Here is a 17,500-nt window from a genome sequence, read left to right as displayed (position 1 = left end):
CAATGGCTTCAATCTAGATGTAAGTATCTGAGAATTATTATATCTACCTACCAGCTCATTGAATAAATTTCTGTTTACATAGAGGTCTACAGCACTTGGAGCTTATAGAAGTCAGCTTGCAGAGGTTACTGAGGTGAACAACTTTGAAGGAGTGTTGCCAGGCAGCATTGTTGCAATTAATTAGCTGGAAATTCCATTTTACATTAAAATAGTTTAAAATCATTTGATACAGGGATCCATACATCTGTAACAGTAAAGTAAGTTGGAAAAGTCTCTTAAGTATCATTCAATTGAATATTTTGAAAGATTCGCGACAATGGTCACTGGGCAAGTAGTCTTTCGTTCAACTCATTATGTACCATTCACTATGTTAATCATTTGATCAAGGAATGCACTAGTTCAGTTCAAAGATGTTTCATGTATATAGTAGTAACATGGTGAAATGTATTACTTATTACATATGCTTTACAAACCAACGTACATGTAATTTAATCCTTGGATGATTCTAAGTCATTTTGTATTGATGCAGGCATTTAAATGGGAATTTCCTTGGACATACTACTCATCACATGGTAAAATTATAAGAATTATGAGTAGCTTTGATCCAGGCATGTACACGGATTTACCAGTGGCATGGTAAAATTACAAGACTGTAAGTGTTTTCATCTAGCCTTGTACAGGGAAATTTCCAAGGATTTGCAAGTGGCATGGTAAAATTATAAGACAACAAGTAGTTTTTAACACGGTCATGTACGTGGAAATTCCCATGGATTAACCAGTGGCATGGTAAAATTGCAAGATTATGAATAGTTTTATTTTAATCATGTACATGGACATGTTCATGCATTTACTAGTGATATACCTCTAGTAAGATTGTAAGGTTATAAGGAGATTTGATCCAACCTTGTACATGGAAATTTCCATGGATTTACAATTGGCATTGTAAAATGACAAGAATATAAATAGTGTTGTTTCAGCCTTTTACATGGAAGTTTCTGTGGATTAACCAGTGACTTGATAAAATTACAAAAATAATAAATAGTTTTGATCCAGACTTGTACGGGGAAATTTCCATGGATTTGCGATTGGTGTGCTAAAATTACAAGAATATAAATGCTTTTGTTCCAGCCTTATACATGCAAATTTCCATGTAAATTGCCATGTTCCATTTACAATAATGGCATGGTGAAATTACAAGAATATAAGTGGTTTTGTTCCACTCTTATAAATGGAAATTTCCATAGATTTGCAATTGGCATGATGAGATTACAAGAATATAAATGATTTTGTTCCAGCCCCATACATGGAACTTTCCATGGACTTACTAGTGATACACCTGTAGTAAGATTGTAAGGTTATAAGTAGGTTTAATCCAACTTTGTTCATGGAAATTTCCATGGATTTACAATTAGTATGGTAAAATTACAAGAATATAAGTAGTTTTGTTCCAGCCTTGAACAGTTAATCAATCCATGGATTGATTAACCAGTGACTAGGTAAAATCACAGACATAATAAGTAGTTTTGATCCAGCCTCATGCATGGACGTTTCCATAGATTTAAAATTGGCATGGTGAAATTACAAGAATATAAATGATTTTATTCCAGCCCTTTACATGGAAATTTCCATGGATTTACAAATTGTCATGGTGAAGTTACAAAAATATAAATGGTTTTGGTCCAGCCTTATACATGGAAATTTCCGTGGATTTACCAATGACTTGGTAAAATTAGAGAAATAATAAGTACATTTGATCCACCCTTGTACATAGAAATTTCCATGGATTTCCACTTGCCACGGAAAAAATTACAAGATTATAAATAGTTTTGATCTAATTGGTTACATGGAAATTCCCATGGATTTACAAATTGGCATGGTGAAATTACAAAAATATACATGGTTTTGGTCCAGCCTTATACATGGAAATTTCCATGGATTTACCAGTAACATGTAAAATTATAAGGCTACAAATAGTTTTGATTCACGAGTGTGTAAATAGTTCTCGGAAGATTTGTTGTAAAGCTTTTTTTTTGAGTGAGTTATTCAAATATGAAGTGGTCAGCATAAAATAAGTTACATTATTTCTGTCTTAAGTGAGAATTTTTTTGGTCAATATTACAAAGTATATTGCAAATACTTGCCAAATAATTTAGATGTGGCAAAGAATCAATTGTTAAATTACTTTTTCTGCCAAATTTTGTGTACTTCAGAAAATCTCAAGTTAAAAAATGACGTATTATTCTCTCTTTTTTTCATTACTTTCTTCCATACCCCTTCTAAAACTCCAGGCTCTTTTTCCTTTTATTACATCCCCCCCCCCCCCCTCCCAAAAAAGGACCCTTTTTTAGACAGTTCATAATAACCTGTAACATATGCAAAAGTAAACTTGCCAGTATTAAAACAGTAAAGTAAAGCAACCATATTGAACGTCGATAACTTGTAACAGTAATTCAACTGACTAACCTGAGGTAAACGGGACGGGGTATTGATCCTTTCATCATCATCTTATTATTATTATTATTATTATTATTATTATTATTATTATTATTATTATTATTATTATTATTATTATCATTGTTCTTATTATTATTATTATTATTTAACGCTTACACTTTAGTGGAATAACAAACTTAACAGAACTATCAAATTCCTGATGAAAGGTATTACTTCTTCGCCATAAGAATAAAAAAAAAGAAAAAAAAAAAAAAAGAAAAAAACTAACATAAGAACAATGCCTTTTATGCATGGCTGTACATGCAGTCAAATATTCGCATACAGAAGGAAATATGGCAGGGAGGACTAAATTGAAGTTTATTGCAAAGCTTGCACCAGGTTTTAAGGTGACGTTGAAACAGTCCTGAATCAAGGTAATACTTTATTCGAATACTGTCAATTTATACCTGCTGTGAAAACTTGCAACATCACCGCCAAGGTTTTGGCAAGCTCGTCTTGAATCCTGCCAATTTTTGTGATCAAAGAACAAGCCAAAACAGCGAGTATCATCGAGCGTCCTTTGCCAGCCGGTAGGACAAGAAGCTGAATCCACTTTTCCTGGCAAGACGAAGTTGAGCTTTAAAACGAAGTTTTCCAGAAACATTTTCATTATCATCATAAATATCTCGACAGAACGAAACCTGGAGGTAAGACTGACTTGCAACGCACCAGTTGCCTTAAACTTGCCCAAAGACTAGATTAGTTCCACGACTGAGGCATCGGTATATTTCCCACTTTAAAGTTTGAATATACAAACAGCTTGAATTTCTGCTTTTAAAGCTGTTCGTTAGTAGCCCTTCACCAGCTTCGTTTCATCATACTTCTTTTCATTAACAAAACTGGCGGTATTTTGGCGGACTTTTCTCCTTTTCCGGGTCACAGAATATTAATTGAATATGTAATTGAATAAAAAAGACGTTGATATACTTTCAAGTTAAAGATTAAGCAAAACGTCCGCACCATTGCAATAACAAAACAAACTGAAAAACTCAGCCTACTTCAAATTACACTTCACTTTGATAAGCGGCGACAAATTGAATATCTTAAGGTGGCTGAACACAGTTCTTTCCCGCAGTCAACGGTTTCAATATGGCCAAGGCGGATTTTGAAAAACAAAACACACTAATGTGGTGAAAGTTCTTTTTCTCCTTCTCGCGATGATCTAGGAAATACGGTGTAAATTCGCTTCCATCACGTTTAACGTCATGGTGCTTTACAAGCAGTGGTGTAGTAGGTTTCATAACCCGCTATTGTTTGGTATAATAAGCAGCTTCTATTGTCTTTAATTCTTAGTCATTGTTTCATTTGTTTAGTCTTTTACTTTTGGGAAGGGTAGCGAGCCAATCACATTATACGTTACGATAGCTGCTACATTACCCTTAAAAAGTGATAACCCAGCAAAATGCTGCGCGTACACATTCCCTCAAAAATTTGAGACTAACAGCTGATGCCTGTTTTACCAAATTTCTCGCAATCTGCAGAAATTTGTAATTAAAATACTTCCGACTACTAATGAGTCGTCTATAGAAAAAAAAAAATTAATAAAAAAAATCAAAAATTTTACAAACTAACAAACAAAAATTTGGGAAATTAAAAAAAAAACCTCTATCAGTGAATTACGAAAAATCCAATTGTTGAAATTCTATGATAACAGCCTGCAGAGCACATAAAATGACGAAAATATAAACCCTTGTGGTTGTACGTATCAGTGTCCAGGCAAAAACTGAATAAATATGGCAGAAAGGGAAGTGATGGGTGCATCAAAACTGTGTTCAGTCACCTAAATCCAAATTCGATCACAGTATTTCAGTTAGTCAATCGCACCAAAGCGTAGAATGAAATTAAAGAAATTGTATGCAGCTAATAGCATGTGATCAGGAATTCAGTCTCAGGTTGGATGAAAAACAAAAAACAAAACAAAACAAAAACAAGGAAGGGGCTGACTTGGTTCCTTGGACTCATATACTCTCATATAAACGCGAGAGTATTTCGTGATTTATGGGCACGAGTGATGTTTTGAAAGTTCTCAAAATTGCACGAGCCGTAAACAAGAGAAATTTGTGATCTTTCAAAACATCACGAGTGACCATAAATCACGAAATGCACGAGCAAGCTCATACGATTTTTTTTTTAAATTTATTATAGACCACTTTTATAAATGGCGACCACTTTTACATTCTTTTGTCGTTAGTAAGTTAATTAGACCTACCGCCCACATTTTGAAACAAAAATTCTTTTAAAATTTGCTGGTCGTACCGAGGCTAGAAAGGCTTATTAGCATTAAAACAATAGAATGTACTATTTGGCCGCCATTATGAAAGAGGTCTAAACTCAACAAAATCAGTTCATCGCTTTGCTTCCATAGCAACGAACGCATTGCACTCTAAAGATGGTTTTCACGTGACGTCACAGCAGCCATTTTGGTGTACTAAAACAATAGACATCCTCTCCCTTAGGGACTAAACTCTATTTTTATGCAAATTCTGCACAAATATTTTGTATTGTTTTGGACACCAAAATGGCCGTCAAGTCACGTGAGTGAAAACCATCTATAACCTCTTTTTCACTCTATAACCTATTTATGCATTCGTCATTCACCAATCAGAAACGAGTTTTTTTGGTTGAGTATATAATAGCGGAACTCCCCGCGCCCCTGTGGACGCGGAGCACCATTGTTAAGAAAATATGGTAACCCTGGTAACCCATCGATGTGAGAAATCTTGGTTTTATAGCCATGACGTTATCGAGCGTACGTGCGTACGTCCACCACTCCATGTATGCCAATGTGACCAGTATCATGCTAGTTTAAAGCATACATCTTTGATTTTATACATTCATGTTTTGATCAATTGACACCTGTCAAAACAAGGCATCTGCTGACCAGAATTACGTAACCAGATTGCGAGCTCAAGCTTATAGCTCACCAACGTCAGCATTTTTTTTAAAGTTGACCGCTGACCAGGTACTGGTTTTCGATATTGGGTTGCAAGCTCAACCCAGGTTAACTCACCTAAACATAAGCAAGGCTTCATTTTTCGCGCGCTTTCTGTGGCTCGACGCGGCTACACGGCCATACTGCATTAACTATAGTTTTTACACAGTCACCGCTTTTCGTGTTCAGGTGAGAAAATATTTTCTTTCTGCATTTTTCGCTAGTGTCAATCCAGTTTGACATACGACATCTGCGGCCCACAGTAGTGGCTACCCAGTTGTTCAAGTCAAGCATCAGAGGGATATAAACTTTAAGGCTCTGATAAGGTTATATGATGCCTGGAGGACCCATGACTAGAACAGAAACGAAAGGAAAGCGAAAGAGAGCGACATAGCCCATACTTAGTGGAAGAAGTTACTCCACAAATTCTTTCCTTGGGCACTAAACCGTTTGCTATTTTACGGATGCATTATTTAAAGTGGATGCGTATTTTCAAAAGGTGGTTTAATCGGTTCTTCCTTTGTTCTGGAATGAAATTCGAATTTTTATTGTCAAGTGGAATTAAATAAAAATTATCTGTACTCTTTTGGACATAAAGAAAAAGTTTATTTGTTTGTTTGCTTTGATTTAAAATGCGATCGAACAAGTGCTTTTTAATCCGTTTGCCCAACTGGTTTTGGATGTGCCTCGAAGGTGGCAAGAAAATTTTGCCCTTATGTTATAAACACGTAGTCGTAATGTGTTCTCGTAAAATTAGGGGCGAATTTCACTCGCTTGTGTTTTCAGAAGTTTGTTTCAAGTACCTAAACGTTATTTAAGTGTTGGAGCGGATCTTGTCTGAAGTTCGTCCTTTCTTGGTTTCATTGCCGTATTTTGCCGATTCTCGTTCCAAGCCAACCTGGTGTGTTTTAATGAAATACATCAAAATGTGCATGATATCGTTTTCAGAGATAAAGTGGAATAAAGAACATCAGTAAAATTCTTCTTTGACCTTGAACTGACAAAGTGTTTTTTTTTATGGCTCAGAACTCAGAAATGCCTTGGCACCACGGACATCATAAATGCAGTCCTAAGTAATTAGTAGGACATAATGACCTTTGTTTTGAGTGGAGATGACACGATGCTCCACATTGAAAAGTATATTTTGACGCATTAATCGACATTAACGAATGCAAGGACTGTGCTTATTGGCTAGAAAACAGCGAGCCTCCTTTCCGATTAAACAGATGCGAACTACAGGACGATTTCATTGCTAGGTAACCCCGAAGAAAGATCCTCAAATATGTGGCTAAAATAAATTTGTGACTCAGGTCTTGGTTGATAATAAGGTGGAGCTGACAGCATATGAAAAAATGTACATTGAGATCTAGAGGAAGGTTGTCAATTTTGGTCGCACGATCGCGGCAGCAGCCGTTTGACAGCTATTCTGACTGCTTTTGATTAAATTTGAAGGGTCCCGGGTCTACGTTATCACGACCAAGCAGGTACCAGCCGGCTGGGAATTATTGTTTAGAGCAAATCGGGGATACAGATCAACCTAAAAGAGCTTAAAAAAGGATGCAGAGCAATCCCACCATTTCCTCAAGGAGTTGTCCAACAGCTGAATTTTTACCCCTATTCACTCCAACAATGAATACTCGCATTGCCGCAGGGCAACATTATTGCGTACCTACAAGACTTACAAGTGGTACATTATCACTGAAAGCTCGTGCATGTAAAGGCAAACCAGGCTATGGGGCCTGACCGCATTCCTCCGGGAATAATTTTAAAAATTGGCTATGAACTTGCCGAGCCTATAACAAAAAAAAAATAACACATAGCTTTCTAGCGGTGATGTCCCTATTCTGTGGAAATGCTTTAACATCACACCTATTCCGAAGGTGAAACAACCATAAGGTGAGAGCGACACCCAACCTATCTCGTTAACCCGTATTCTGTCTAAGGTCTAAGATTTTGTGGTCTCTTGGAGGCGCCCGGCTGCTCCCTTCGCACCAAAGACAGGCAACCCCACATAAGTTGCAAAACTGAACGCTTTAAAAAATTCTGCATTTTAACTGTAAAATCGGTAAATTGTTTTGATGGGCGCGGATCCTATAAATTACTACTTTTGTATTCGTTTTGTCCCACTTTACCGCTGTTTCGCTGTAACCAGTGTTCCTCTGCTCCTTTGTACCCACTGTCCCTATGTACCCGCTGTTCCTCTGTACCCACTGCTCCGCTGTACCCACTGTTCCTCTGTAACTCTGTACCCACTGTTCCACTGTTTCTCCTTACCCACTGTTCCTATGTACCTCTGTACCCACTTTTCCTCTGTACCCACTGTTCCACTGTTCCTCTGTACCCACTGATCCTCTGTTCCCACTGATCCGCTGTACCCACTGTTCCTCTGTACCTCTGTAACCGCTGTTCCTCTGTACCTCTGTACCCACTGTTCCTTTATACCTCTGTACCCTCTGTTCCTCTGTCTGTAGCCTCTGTTCACTATTTCGGGGCCCGGTATATGAGAGACTACCCCAAGGCCACTAGGTCGGATCTAAATTTAACAAGAACGTCAAAAAGATGTGGCGTAAGATTTGGGCGGACGTATAAACAATCATTCAGCGAGTAAGGATTTCCAGACGATTTAGCGGAGGCGTCGTAAACTATTCGCACCTTCGTTTTTTCTCGGTCTCGGCGGAGAACAGCATGATGAGGCAAAAAATGAACGTTCTCGCGGAATTTATCGGCAGCTTCGACTTGGCTAACTTCTGCTCTTGACTAACTTCTGCTCTTGGATAATTTGGTCGTATTCTTCTAGTAATTGCGGGTCCAGGCTCTTTTCAACTTGTAAATAGTGCAAACGGTTATAGGTCAATCGATACTCGCTCGAGGATTTGTTCAAAATCTTCTTTCCACGGCAGCCCTACAACATAGCGCGTTCCATTAAAACTTACAGCCTTGATGAATGAAGTTTCATTCGATTCTTCTTGTGCCAGTTTTAAAACCCGATCAACTCGGTGTCCCAAAATCTCTTGAGAGTGTTCAATAACTTGTCGTTTTCGCGATCTTCGTTTAAGAATGGCTAGCCAGAGATGATCACGTTTGAAATAACTCTTGATACGTGCCAAGGATCATGAAGGTTGAAGGGCTCACAAAGAAGCCAGCCAAACTTGCTGTTTATGGCGGTGGGATCAAATTCTTCTCTATGCATAGCGTCTCCGGTAACGATTTCCCAGTAACGATCTAAGCCAATTAGAACGTCAATAGGATCTTCATTTTCCGATCGGTCGACGAGTTTGTCTTGTAAATGAGGATACTTGTTAATGTCTACGGGCTTGGGCAACGGTGAACAGATCGATGACTGGAAAGTTGAGTGCGGAAATCTCGATGACCTCAATCTAGGTACTGGTCGTCGTCCAGGTACTGGTCGTCGTATAGTGCCTTACATTCCTGTGCTGATGGGCCGTCACCTTCAAACTTCTATCTTCGGTCGCTCTCCTATTTTCGCCAACTTCTCGGGCTTCGACTTCCTCCTTGGTTACATCAAGTAATTCATCGATTTTCCAAACTGCACTCGTTTTTGTTTCTCTCGCGATTCGTACACGGATTTCGTTTGGAAGTTTAGCCATGATGACAAGTATTAACAGCCCGCCGTATTGATAAGAGGCAACGCCTAAAGAAGATAATTCACGCACATGTACACTAAATTTATCGTAAACGGACCGCGAAGATGCTGAACGCTCACCTCCAGAACAGTTTGGTACCTTTAAAATTTCATCCATGTGTGCGGAGATAATCTGTTGGGGCTTCCCCAAGCTATCTTGTAAGATTTCTACATCTTGCTGAAGCGTCATTAGCCTCGGTCACAGAAAACCTTTTTTATTGTTCGAGAAGCTGGTCCTTCGAGAAGGAAATTTAAATAACTGAATTTATCAACCACTGTAATTGCTTCGTTTTCGTGAACGGCAAACTTGAATGAATCCCAGAACGAGGTCCAGTTTTTTCCTAAACCTCGGCAGGACTAATTTTGGCAGTTTTGCTTTTCCTTGTATCGCGCTAGATTGCATAGATTGATAAATCCCTGGACGAAATCACCAGAATCTGCTTGAACATCTTGAACAGTTAATTCATCGTTACCTCTATGTAGTGCCTCTTGAAAACATTTCTGACAATCCACAACCTTCTCTAGAACCTTTTCTGATTCCTCGATTTCGTGTTGAATAGCGTCTAATTCACAAAACGACAGAACGTTCTGATCCCGTTCCTCCCCAGTTTTCAATTTTTTCTCAAGCAAGCGATCTAGTATGTTGAGTTCCTAGTCATCATTTAACACACCTCCACCTCCAAGAATTTCGTTTACGTTGGCGATCTTCTTCGTTATAACACCACGGTTAGCAGCTCGTTTTGCCTTAGTCGTTCAAGATGGTACTTGATCCCTCCTTGTCTGTCATTATGTTTCTTGTTTCTTCGTCAATCCACCATTGCGTCCGTCTTGGCCCCAATTTGGGTGTCATTTCATTTATTTTCTCGACTATAAAATGATACGTATACTTACAGCCCTTTTTATTGACCCTCGGTTCGAATAACAACAACAAAACTAGAACTATCGCAAATATTGTATTCGAACAAAATGTAATCGAACCAAACACGCTATCGAACTAACATGCAAGAAAGAACTCCGAATAAAGTCTAATTTAAAAAAAAAAAAAACATCCACGCAGTTGTATCTTATTACGACATAAAAACAGGTGCGTCCGATTAGACTTAATTTTTACTGCTTATCATGAGAGGTCATGCGTGAAAATCAATAAAGTTAAACGGTTTTCACACGTTACACAGAAACCAATTAGCACCATTCGTATCCGTCACTGGCAAAGTTTAAAACATTCCTATGAAGCAGATCGAAACTCAGAAACATTTGTCCCCACCGAGAGTCAAAATACATCTGTTTGGATAGGTTTCGGATGCCGTTTCATCTCATATTGACGGAAAAAAACCTCGGACCATGGACGCTGTTGGAGCTTTAGCAAAAAAGAACGACCTGAAAAAGTTTCACTCATGCCTAAAGATTTAAGGCATCTTTGCATTCACGTGTTCTCTTTATGGGTTATAGAGTGCAAAATCAATTTCACATTCTCGTCCAGTGATCCATTCCTTTGTAATTTCGGTTACTTTGTTTGAAGGAGTGAAAGCAAAAATTTGATGAAAGTTCAACGGAAGGACGAAAGGGAAGATTTATACCAGCTAGACAACTCCACAGTAAAGCTGAAAAGACGTAAATTTCGTAGCCCCAGAGTGAATGCTAAATAGCCGAAAGACACGGCGGTAAGATTTTTTAACCTAATTAATTACACTAACCTATTATGAAAAGTTAGCCTGTGTACAGCCGCCCGCTCTCGGAAAAAAAAAATCGGAGAGGAGCGTGTGTGATTTACCGTTGATGAGCGTGTTCCATACCACGTAATTTTTTCCTGGAATGTGTGGAAAATGATTTCATTTGTTATTACCCATCGACCATTACATCATTGAAACAACGAGTTTTGATTGGCTTTTATTTTTATTTATCCACATCAACACCGTGAGAACCACCGTGAGAGATTTTACGATGAGTTCGTGTGTACACGGTACAAAATACGAATAAAAATCTTTTTGATTGTCAAAGAGGTTTTTCTTTTAAAATACGAGCGGAATTGTTATCTATGGAGTGTAAAGTGGAAATCGATTCGACGTACATATGTAGGAATTGTTGTCAGCGCAAAAGAAACGAAAGCGCTCTTCACGAGGTGAATATAGCACTATTTAAAAGATTGTCCACTCGAAAACGTCTCCCGCTATTCCTTACCAGTCAATGTAATCCCAAAGCCTCGCTCGGACCAGCCTAGCCATTCTCAAGCACAATCTACAAAGCGTAATGCCCTGGAAGATTTGAACACATCGAGGAAAATTACAGCTCATCGGCAACGATCTGTGCTGCTCTGGAGATCAGAGCCGTACCCAGTTGGAAGGCTTGCAAATACATCCTTTCCTTTAAAGAGTGCTTCTATGCTATAAAGCCAAGGTATCTTAAAACTATCGGAGACGCTCTTCAATGCACGTTTGAAATCTACCTCATTGACCACCATTTTGAGAATTTAGCTCCAACGAAATATGAGCCACGTAAATTTTGGTCAGCGTAGATCACTTAATAATGTATACAAAATTATTCCGGAACACGATTACTAACGGTAAATCACAGACGCTCCTCTCCGATTTTTTTTTTTTTTTTTTTTTTTTTTTTTGGGAGCGGGCGGCTGTACACAGGCTATGAAAAGTCGAAGAGCGGGGAGTAAGGGTGGCTTAGTGGTTATCTATCGAGCCTCCCACCACTGCTAGCCGGGGTTCAACTCTGGCCCCGGCTTGCATGTGGGCTGAGTTCAGTTGATCTCAACCTGACTCGAGGGTTTTCTCCGGGTACTCCGGTTTTCCTCCCTTATCAAAATCGACTCTCAGCTAATTAACATCTAGCTGTGGTGCTGTGCTCCGACACCAAACGGACTGTATAGCGGCAGTCAGAGGCGCCTTTGTATGCTTTCAGCCCGATATCGTGAGCTGCGCCCTTTGCAATTCAGTCCTAAATACATACATACTTTATTTAAGGTATCATAATAAAAAAAATAATAAAATACCTTAAAAAGGAAGTTTAAGAATAATGTGAATAAACTTCCAAAAATAAAAGTTAAAAATATATGCTTATGAATAAAATATAAGATGGGTAAAACCTAAGAAATACGCATGTATGATTTAACAGCTATTTTAAAACGTCTCAAATTTCCTATCTCAACAACATTGGCAGGCAGGTTATTCCATTCGCAAATAGTTTTAACAAAGAAAGAATATTTATAACAATTACAGTTCGCCGATTTAACTTGCAGTTTGTAATTGTGATTGGACCTGGTTCGTTTTGAAGCAAACTAAAAAAAAAAGTACGAAAACAAAGGCTATTCAAGCCGAATACAAGTTTATAGCATTCAATCAAAGAAAAATATAGCCTTCTATCAGTCAACTGCGACCAACGCAACATTTCACAGCGATCTTCATATGACATCTCTCCCCTTCGCTGACCTAAGGCCAATCGAGAAGCTCTTCTCTGAACTTTCTCTAAGAGAACAATATTCTTAACCAAGGTAAGGGCACCATACAGGGGAAGCGTACTCAAGGATTGGTCTCACGAGAGCCTTGTACAATGCGGAAAAGAGTTCTTTGTTTACAGAACCGATTGTTCGCTTGATTAGACCAATAACTTTATTGGCCTTACTGACTAACTCAGCAACGTGAGGTCATGTGAAATTGTGATGCCGAGGTCTTTTACAGTACTCACTGAGAATAAACGTTCTCCACACGGGACGAGGGAGTAATGTGGAACAGATTTATCGCTATTATGTGTCACTCGCATCATTTCACATTTGTTCGCATTGATGTTTAACTGCCAGGCCTCAGACCAACTCTTTAAGGTGGAATAAGTCGGACTGAAGGATGGCAGTGTCTCTAACTATGTCGGGGATCTCACTGTAAACCTTGGTATCATCCGCATACAGTTTAACCAGTTAAATTCCTGATGAAATGTCATTTACATATAAAATAAATAAAACGGGTCCAAGGATTGTTCCCTGGGGTACTCCTGACTAAACTGGAGTCCAGGACGAGCAAGTATCAGCTAGGACGACGCGTTGCATCCGGCCAGTTAAAAAAATTTCGAAACCTCTGGAGAGCACTGCCGTCAATACCATGACGCTCGATCGTAAAAAGAAGACGTTCGTGCAGTGCACTCAGGTGCACTGTCAAACGCCTTGGAAAAATGCAAAAAGGCGCTGTCAGTTGGCTTTCTGTTGTTACGTGATTTCGCCCAATCGTCGTAACAAGAAAGAAGCTCCAAAAGCGTTGATCGGCCCTCCATAAAAGCGAACTGGTTTGGGTTAAAGATATTTATGTTTTGCCAAAAATCCATCACTCGAGACCTAACGATTTTCTCCGCGATCTTGCACGCTACTGATGTTCATGAGATCTGGCGATAGTTATTCCTGTCAGTCTTATTACCTTTTTTGAACAAAGTTGTGATGTTAGCGAGTTTCCAGAGATGTGGCAGTTTGCCTGTTGAAAAAGATTTGTTAAAGAAAAAACACAGAGGCGATGACAAAACACTCGCACATTCCTTCAAAATGCGAGGTGGCAGGCAGTCAGGTCCAGGCGACTTGTAGATATTTAAGTTTTTTAACAGCTTTTCTACTTCTTTTGTGTTACAGAGAACGTTTGAAATTTTACTGTTGGTGACATATTCAAATTCGGGAAAATTATCGCAACCCTCTGATGTAAACGCAGAGGAGAAAAAGTCATTCATACTTTCAACAATGTTAAGATCATTTGAAAGAGTAACGCCGTCCACATTAAGTGAAACGAGATTATTTGACCCTTTACGCATAGATTTCACAAAGCTCCAAAACGGAGTGGGATTGTTGTTAGTAGCAAGCTCATTAGCCAGGTCATTGATGTAGTTCTGCTCGGCTGCATTACACGCTTTCTTAACAAAGTTATTTAAAGTGCGATATCATCCACAAGAGATCAGAGATTACTTGCTTTGACTTGCTAAAAAGAGATTTTTTCTTCCGGCAGAGCTTAAGGAGCTCTTTTGAAAGCCAGGCGGAGATTAAATTTATTGTTGTGCCGCCGCTTCGGAATACAGTGGTCCACTCAAAAAATAAATCTAACCACGCCTGCCAATTATCATCCAAGTTCGTCGAAATATGCACAATGCCACGGTGTGCGTGAGAACAGCGATTTTAAATATTCCCAATCTGCCTTTCTATATGCATAAACAAGTTTCTTTGATTTACGTGGGCGGGGAAGGGATCTGGACAAATAAAAGGTTAAACAGTGAGGGTCTGAAAAAAGTCTATATATGGCATTTACACGCCGAAGTCTATTTTTAAATGCCTCACACACACGCTGAAAGTCCGTTTAACTGAAATCTCAAATTTCACAGGGGTTTAAATACACTTTCAGAGATTGGAAGTGTGTAGTGGTTGCTTAAACAAGGGGAAAGTGTGGCTCGTCTCAGCAGGCGTGCATTGTGGAGGAAAGATTGCACGACGAGCCACTAGAATGTCAGCGGAGGAGGCTTTAATTCGGGGAGTGTGGTTGCAGTAAGTTTCGTAAAATGCGCGATATTAGTTCACAGAACTATTTCACACTACTTTAGCTGGGATTGAAGCCTTTGAGGATGCTATAATGCAACCATCCCGACCGTGCATGGGAAAGTTTCACAGGTGTTTAATCATATGACAAACAGAGAAGACGCGTTCAATACCCATCAAAGTCATTATACCCAACGACCAAATTCAATGCAGATGCCACTCACCAAAAAAAAAACAAAAACAAAAACAAAAAAAAACAAAGGCGAGGTGGAAGGGCAAACCACGCGTGATGCTTCATCGTCACAGATTTTGCAGATCAATTTTTCTCGTGTTCTAGTACTACCAATGCAATGAATTACAAGACGAAGATGTTCCTCGAACTTCATGATTCCGCATTCCTCGAATTCGCAATATATCAAACGGTACACGCGGTATAGACGGTATACGCGGAATAAGAATAAACTACGAACGTATAATAGTAAAAATATTAATAATCATAGAAATATATATGAATGAAGATAACGATAACAAGTAACGACCCAGACACTAGAAGTGAAATTCCTTACCTTTGTTTCCAGGAACTTTGTTCGGCGCAATATATTCTACGGGGAAAAAATGTGTACCAAAGTGATTTTTCCCTGAATTTTTTATCGTTGTTAAAACTTCAGGCGCTCTTTCAACTAATGCAACAGAAATCACCTTTGTGCGAGTCCTTAATGCCAAAACAGCAGCTACTCAAAGCTAGTAATCTTCATTTGACCTACTCACTGGTCATGGTGGCCCTCGTGAATGTACAGATACATTCAGCTGCATGTACCATCAAAATTGAGTCGGTATTCAATGTTTCGTTAGTTTTGACATTGAAATAACTTGGCTGAGTCAGAATTTAATCAAGAGTCACGGCCACTTAAATTGGAGAGTTTCACTTATTGCAACTCATTGCAAATTTATTGCAAATTTCTCAAAATAACCAGTATCTACTTGTTACAACTAGGTAAATTTATGTACTCTTTTAGTACTGGTAATCTCCCTCCTAAATTTGACTCTTTTTTCTCTGTTAACAATAGTATTCATAGTTACAACACAAGACACGCTTCCTTTTTTCGGTTACCTCTTTGCAAGACTAACATAAGGCAGTTTTCTATCTCTTTTCAAGGCCCTAAAACTTTCAATTCCCTTAGTTATGAAATTAAAAATACCCCAACTCTACTGTCCTTTAAACACAAGCGTGAACAGTTGTTAATCAACAGCTATTAATTCCTTCCTTAGTCTTCGTTCCTACTCCTGTGTTACACCTAACTGAACGCTTTGCTCCGCTATATTTGTGTTATTTAATTATTTCTGTTTTGTGAGGAAACCTATAACCTCGTATAAGCCTCCTGGATTCTTTTAGGTTTCCTCGCCATATTTCTTATCTTAACTTTAATTATTAAATGTAATTTATTGTAAAATGGCAAATGTAATAAATAAATAAATAAAATAAATAAAATAAATATTACGGAGGAAAAGGCAAGACAACTTTTAATTAATGCGCGACATTATTTATTTGGAAAACCTGCCCATTCTATTTTCACGGATGATGAAAGTGCATACCTTTGGGCTTCTTGCAGATATAACCCAGACTACTGTCGCATTTCAGGTCGTTCCATCGGTAATCTTGTCTCACGTGAACGCAATCTTCTCTGCTAAACCAATCGTCTGGTTGTTTAGCGCCCCAGTTAGTGTACTCAACATTCGTGCTATCGGACCACTTAAATTCACTCTCAACTCCCTTATCGTTCAACCCTACAAGAAAAGAAATCAAAAATAACCGAATAATAAAAGAGACGGAATGTTGCTTTGTCTTTAATGAACACATATGGCTTCATGATAAAGTGAACATGTGCTTCCTAGTGCCCAATAAAGGAATCACAAGATGGACTTAACTGCTGTATATAGATGCATTTTCTGACCATGATTAAGTCCGGAGTGCCATGGAACCTGGCTTCCGTTTTTCGAAAGTTCTGAAAAAAATTCGAGCTTTTACGAAACTGCCATTCGCTTATTTTTGCTGGTAGGCTGTGCCCAGCTGCTCGAAAGCCGGTTAACTTAATGCAGGGTTAGTTTGAACTTTGCTTTCCTTTTTTTCTACTTTTTGGTGGAAGTTTCTTTTGCTTATTTTTGTTTTTCAAGAGTCACTTCCTGTAATGTCAATTTTTGCCTAATATCAGCGTTGAACAACTCTTGGGGGTAGAGAAATAAACTCCTTGGTTAATTTGAATCTGAGATTAGCGTGAAATAGCTTTAAAAAACCCAGCAGAATTACTCACAAGATGACAAAATCAAGAAGATTGTGGAGTTTGATGTCTGAAAATCTCTCTGCCTTTAATGTAAGATAGAGAGGAAATTGTGACTCCCGAAAGAGACCCGAAAACTTTCGGGACTTTCGTAAAACGTCCCTCAGGCCTGTTAATGAAATGGTCTTCCTTGACCTTCGAAAAGCATTTGAATCTTTGATAACGAGGTATTCATTGTCAAACTAAATAAAAAACTTACTGACATAAATAGCAACGAGTCAAAGTGGAATAATCCAACAGATTAAACGCAGATAATGATCTTTGGAAATTAATCTCGCCCTGAGCGGGATGTGAACCCACGTCTCCCTCTTCGCTAGCCGGGTGTGATAACCACTACACCGATGAGTATACGTTTTGAAAAAAGATTCGCTCTGGGCGGGATTTAAGCCCATGTCCCGTCGTTACTAGTCGGGTGTGATAACTACTACACCACCAGGACAACCCTGCTGGCAATACAGCAATCAAACAGGTGCTTTACATGATTACGGTGTGGGCCTCCCAGGAAGTTTTTTTCAAGAGCGACAAGTAAGGTTCAAGTTAATGATACACGACCGTAGTCAACTTAGCGGATGACAAGGAAGAATCGACAAGGG

General features: G+C 38.7%; 1 protein-coding gene across 1 annotated transcript in view; it reads right to left on the bottom strand.

Moving 5' to 3' along the window:
- Positions 1 to 17,500, bottom strand: part of LOC137967385 (lymphocyte antigen 75-like) — a 242,690-nt gene that overhangs the window by 148,383 nt on the left and 76,807 nt on the right. Inside the window, exons 17-19 of the mRNA XM_068813925.1 lie at positions 16,165 to 16,356; positions 15,138 to 15,173; positions 2,901 to 3,051 (exon numbers count right to left, since the gene is read on the bottom strand). Coding sequence (XP_068670026.1) covers positions 2,901 to 3,051; positions 15,138 to 15,173; positions 16,165 to 16,356 — 379 coding nt within the window. The remainder of the gene's footprint in view (positions 1 to 2,900; positions 3,052 to 15,137; positions 15,174 to 16,164; positions 16,357 to 17,500) is intronic.

This window comes from Montipora foliosa, chromosome 8 (genome assembly GCF_036669935.1).
Source record: "Montipora foliosa isolate CH-2021 chromosome 8, ASM3666993v2, whole genome shotgun sequence".
In the NCBI taxonomy this organism is placed as follows: Eukaryota; Metazoa; Cnidaria; class Anthozoa; order Scleractinia; family Acroporidae; genus Montipora; species Montipora foliosa.
Note: the sequence above shows the minus strand (reverse complement) of the source record. Positions and strands in the feature narration are given on the sequence as shown.